Raw genomic sequence first — 4,469 nt, forward strand, 5'->3', positions numbered from 1 at the left:
GCGGCCCAGAATAAATGACGTTAGCATAGCGGCCCAGAATAACTGACGTCGCCATAGCGGCCAGAATAAACCCTGCTGATCGGACTCAGCACTGCGTCACATGAAGATCGGATCCTGCAGCATGTCGGCTCCTATTCCAACCCATCAGTAGATGAAGGCTGTCTGGTCCGTTTGCATGCAGAGTCCGGTTCTGTTGAGGTCACATCAGTCTTGGTTCAGCTGAAGTGAAAAGCAGGAAGTGGACTACAGAACAGTGCATTCTGGGTAGAGACACCAAAACAAAGGGAGAGTTCACCAAACACTGTTTCATGTTGGATGCTAACATTACGTTTCTCGTTCATTAGAAGCAGAAGTGTTTGAATTTAACTCGTCTCGTTTCCAGTGAAGTTTCCTGACGGACGGATCCGTCTGTACTGCAAAGGCGCCGATACGGTCATCTATGAGCGGCTGTCCCCAAACACCCAACACAAGGAAACCACCCAGACCGCGTTGGACGTGAGTCTCTGCTCCTCTTCAGAGACATGAACAGGACAGGAAGGACAGGATGCGTTTTGTCTTGCAGATCTTTGCCAATGAGACGTTGAGGACGCTCTGCCTGTGTTACAAGGACATCAGCGCCAGCGAGTTTGAGGCTTGGTCCCGCAGACACAAAGAGGCCCAGCTGAACATGGTGGACAGAGAAGCCGCCCTGGACAGAGTCTATGAGGACATCGAGAAGAACCTGATGGTTGGTGGGAAACACAAACTAGCATCAGCTTCTGTAATCCAGCTCTGCTGATTGGTGGCGTTTGCTTCCTGCAGCTGATTGGAGCAACAGCCATTGAGGATAAACTTCAGGATGGCGTTCCAGAGACCATCGCCAACCTGGCCAAGGCTGGCATCAAAATCTGGGTCCTGACCGGCGATAAGAAAGGTGCCTTCCCCTTCAGACTGTAGAGCAGGCAGGAAATGATCCGACGTCCCTGTAGAGACGGAACCGAGTCTGAAAGTTTGTCTTTCCTTCAGAAACGGCAGAAAACATCGGATTCTCATGTCAGCTGCTGACGGACAAGATGCAGATCCACTATGGAGAGGATGTCAAGTGAGTCTGAACAGGTTCTGCCAATCAGAATCTGAGATGCTCAGTGCTGCCACCAGCAGAGGGCGCTGCTAGCTAAACGGCTAGTTAGCCCTAAATAATCATAAACATTAGTTCTGCTAACGCGCTATACCAATATAGTGATTAGCAGAAGTGTGTTGGTTAGCACCATGCTAATACAGGCAGATAAATGCTAACAAATGATCCAAGGCCTGAGAGCAAATCTAAGATTCACCAGGATACATCTGCAATATTCAACTTTAATCTGAGATTTTTATATTTTTAAAACATTTGCAGTGGGAAGCTGCTGGCCCGTCAAGCTGCCAGGAGAAATGAAGCTCCATCACATCGACTTGGCAAAAAGAAACCGGATGAGCCTTTCTTCCCTGGAACCATCAACAACGCTCTGATCATCACTGGAGGATGGCTGGTTAGACTCTCTCTCTCTCACAGCAGCCTTGGAAAATGACCAAAGCTCTGCTGGCAGTTATTAAGACGATCTTTCTGTTGGAGAAGTTAAAGTTTCCTTTCTGTTTTGGGAAAGTCAAAGTTTTAAAATCGATAGTCGTTAAAATATCCTGCAGGTTCTGGAAGGAACCTTTACCTCCTGGTCAGTGCTGTCGGTTTCATGACTGATTAGGATGTTTGTCTTCGTAGAACGAGATTCTTTATGAGAAGAAGAAGAAACGCCGCCGGCTGCGTCTTCGCCGCTTGGGAAGGAGACAAACTCCGAGCAACCCTCAGGACCCGATGGACGACCAGGAGAAGGAAATGAGACAAGTGAGAGCAGCATGCACAGCCACTAGAGGGAGCTGCTGCACCGCAGCCTGAGCGGCGGCCATCTTGGAACAACGTGTCGAACTTTTTGTCCCGCAGGTCGACTTCGTGAACATGGCCTGTGAGTGCGAGGCGGTGATCTGCTGCCGCGTCACGCCCAAGCAGAAGGCCAACGTCGTGAGTCTGGTGAAGAAGTACAAGAAGGCCGTGACGCTGTCCATCGGAGACGGAGCGAACGACGTCAACATGATCAAAAGTAAGGAAGCAGATGACCTCTGACCTTTAAACCCCGACCTGACCATGGTCCTCTGTCCCTCCAGCCGCCGACATCGGAGTGGGCATCAGCGGTCAGGAGGGGATGCAGGCCGTCATGTCCAGCGACTACGCCTTCGCCCAGTTCTCCTACCTGCAGCGCCTCCTGCTGGTGCACGGCCGCTGGTCCTACATCAGGATGTGCAAGTTCCTCCGTTTCTTCTTCTTCAAGAACTTCGCCTTCACTCTGGTCCATTTCTGGTACTCCTTTTTCAACGGATACTCCTCTCAGGTCAGCAGCGCTGCACGGTCCGATACGCTCCGACAGAGTGACCTTTGACCTCTAAGGCTGCATTCACACCAGCCCTGTTTAGTTCACTTTAATCAAACTGTAGTTTGTTTGTCTAGAACATCTGGTTCATTTGGGGAGGTGAGAATGAAAATCTAATAAAAAAAATCTACATTGTATGTAGAAGGACGTTGTGCTCAGTGTCTTCAGAGGTTTTTATGTAGTTTTCTTCCGTAGTTCTTGGCGCAGCGCCCCCACAGGCCAGGAAGGGAACATGATTTTAACTAGTTTGGATCATTTGACATGGTCTCCATTCTGCTGAACGCGGTGAGGATGACTGAACCTGTGTTGTCTCTGCAGACGGCCTATGAGGACTGGTTCATCACGCTCTACAACCTGGCCTACAGCAGCCTGCCGGTCCTGCTGGTCGGACTCCTGGACCAGGTACAAACTGGTTCCTCTGGATGTCTGAGGTTTTATTTCACTCGTTTCCAGTCGAGCTGCCCTGCAGGTTCCTGAGGGGAAACATGTCAGCTGATTAGAAATGTTGTTCATTTGAAATGGTTTTATTTTGTGAATCAGAAACTTAAAAATTTGGAGAAACTGCTGAGTTTTTTGGTTTTTCATGACGGTTTAGTTTCATTTTGTTGTGACTTTTTGTTTGTATATTTCAGTTAATTTTAAAGTGGGTTTGCTAGTTTTTATTTATTAAATGTTTTTTATTCGTGTTGGTAGTAGCTTTTTAGTTTCATACTTTAGTTCATTTTTAGGCGCAGAACTCAAAGTGTTATACATGAATTGGGTAATTCTCATCAAAAGACGCCATTTTGAATTATTGTTGGACAACAAACTGATTCTGGTGTTTGACAACTTTTTCTGTCACCATTTTCTGGACTAGCGTAGCATAGCGTAGCATAGCGTAGCATAGCATAACGTAGCGTAGTGTAGCGTAGCGTAGCGTAGCATAATGTAGCGTAGCATAACGTAGCGTAGCATAACGTAGCATAGCATAGCATAACGTAGTGTAGCATAACATAGTGTAGCATAGCAACCAGGAGGATTATGGAGCAACATAATTTGCAAACAGCTGACATAAACTGCTTTTATGGGGAAAATTAATTTTCTATCAGTTTGAAAACAAAATCTAAACTAATACTAAACAATATTTAACAAATAAAAACAGCAACAGACTCTAGAAACTAAATGAACAAAATCACAATGAAATGAAATTAAACTACAATGAAAAACTCAAAACTATTAAAATGAACAGAAATGCCTCCTACTGTCCACCAGGTGGAGCTGCTGCACTCTCTTTTTTAATTTTCTTTCCAAATGAACAGAATTAAAAGCTAAAACCTTTGAAAGTCTCAGTAAATATCAGTATAAATCAGTTTAACTAATTTACTTTGTGTCTTATATCAGAATCAGGTGTTTTGTCTAGAAGTTGACCTTATTTAGGGACCAACTCAGTGAAATGTGTTTCCTGATGTTTGTTCCTGCAGGACGTGAACGACGAGCTCAGCCTGAAGGTCCCGACGCTGTATCTGCCCGGCCAGCAGGGGTCGCTGTTCAACTACAAGAACTTCTTCATCAGCTTGTTCCACGGCATCTTCGTGTCGCTCATCATCTTCTTCATCCCGTACGGAGCGTTCCTGCAGACCATGGGGCAGGACGGCGAGGCGCCCTCCGACTACCAGTCCTTCGCCGTGGTTACGGCCTCGTCGCTCGTCTTCATCGTCAACCTGCAGGTCAGAACAGGAAAGTAACGAGTCGCCTGACTGAGGATGAAGTCGTTCAGCAACAGGCTGAGTAGCTGAAAAGTCATGATGATATCTGAACAAAATCATTAAAAAACAGAATAAAGTCCTAATATTAGAACTCCTGCACTGAAAACAATAAAACCTTTCAGTTTATTTCAGAGCGAAACATGGACTGATTTATTCTGGTCATTTAGATCTGGATTCATTATTAGAGCTTTTTCTCATTAAAACCACTTTTATTTCTTGTAATTTATGATTTTCTTCTGGTAATATTCCAAAAGGAAATATTTATTTCCTGCTGATGTGATTTTAT

The 4,469-nt window shown here is 45.7% G+C and overlaps 1 protein-coding gene across 1 annotated transcript in view; it reads left to right on the top strand.

Annotated features, from left to right (window-relative positions):
• atp8b1 (ATPase phospholipid transporting 8B1) overlaps positions 1-4,304 on the top strand; it is a 21,494-nt gene extending 17,190 nt beyond the window's left edge. The window contains exons 18-27 of the mRNA XM_007576151.2: positions 383-495; positions 563-727; positions 802-913; positions 1,006-1,081; positions 1,376-1,508; positions 1,736-1,858; positions 1,955-2,111; positions 2,176-2,399; positions 2,757-2,840; positions 3,899-4,304. Of these exons, the coding sequence (XP_007576213.1) occupies positions 383-495; positions 563-727; positions 802-913; positions 1,006-1,081; positions 1,376-1,508; positions 1,736-1,858; positions 1,955-2,111; positions 2,176-2,399; positions 2,757-2,840; positions 3,899-4,162 (1,451 nt within the window). The 3' untranslated portion in view covers positions 4,163-4,304. The remainder of the gene's footprint in view (positions 1-382; positions 496-562; positions 728-801; positions 914-1,005; positions 1,082-1,375; positions 1,509-1,735; positions 1,859-1,954; positions 2,112-2,175; positions 2,400-2,756; positions 2,841-3,898) is intronic.
• Positions 4,305-4,469: the final 165 nt, after the last annotated feature.

The sequence above is a fragment of the Poecilia formosa genome, unplaced genomic scaffold (assembly GCF_000485575.1).
Source record: "Poecilia formosa unplaced genomic scaffold, Poecilia_formosa-5.1.2 Scaffold399, whole genome shotgun sequence".
In the NCBI taxonomy this organism is placed as follows: Eukaryota; Metazoa; Chordata; class Actinopteri; order Cyprinodontiformes; family Poeciliidae; genus Poecilia; species Poecilia formosa.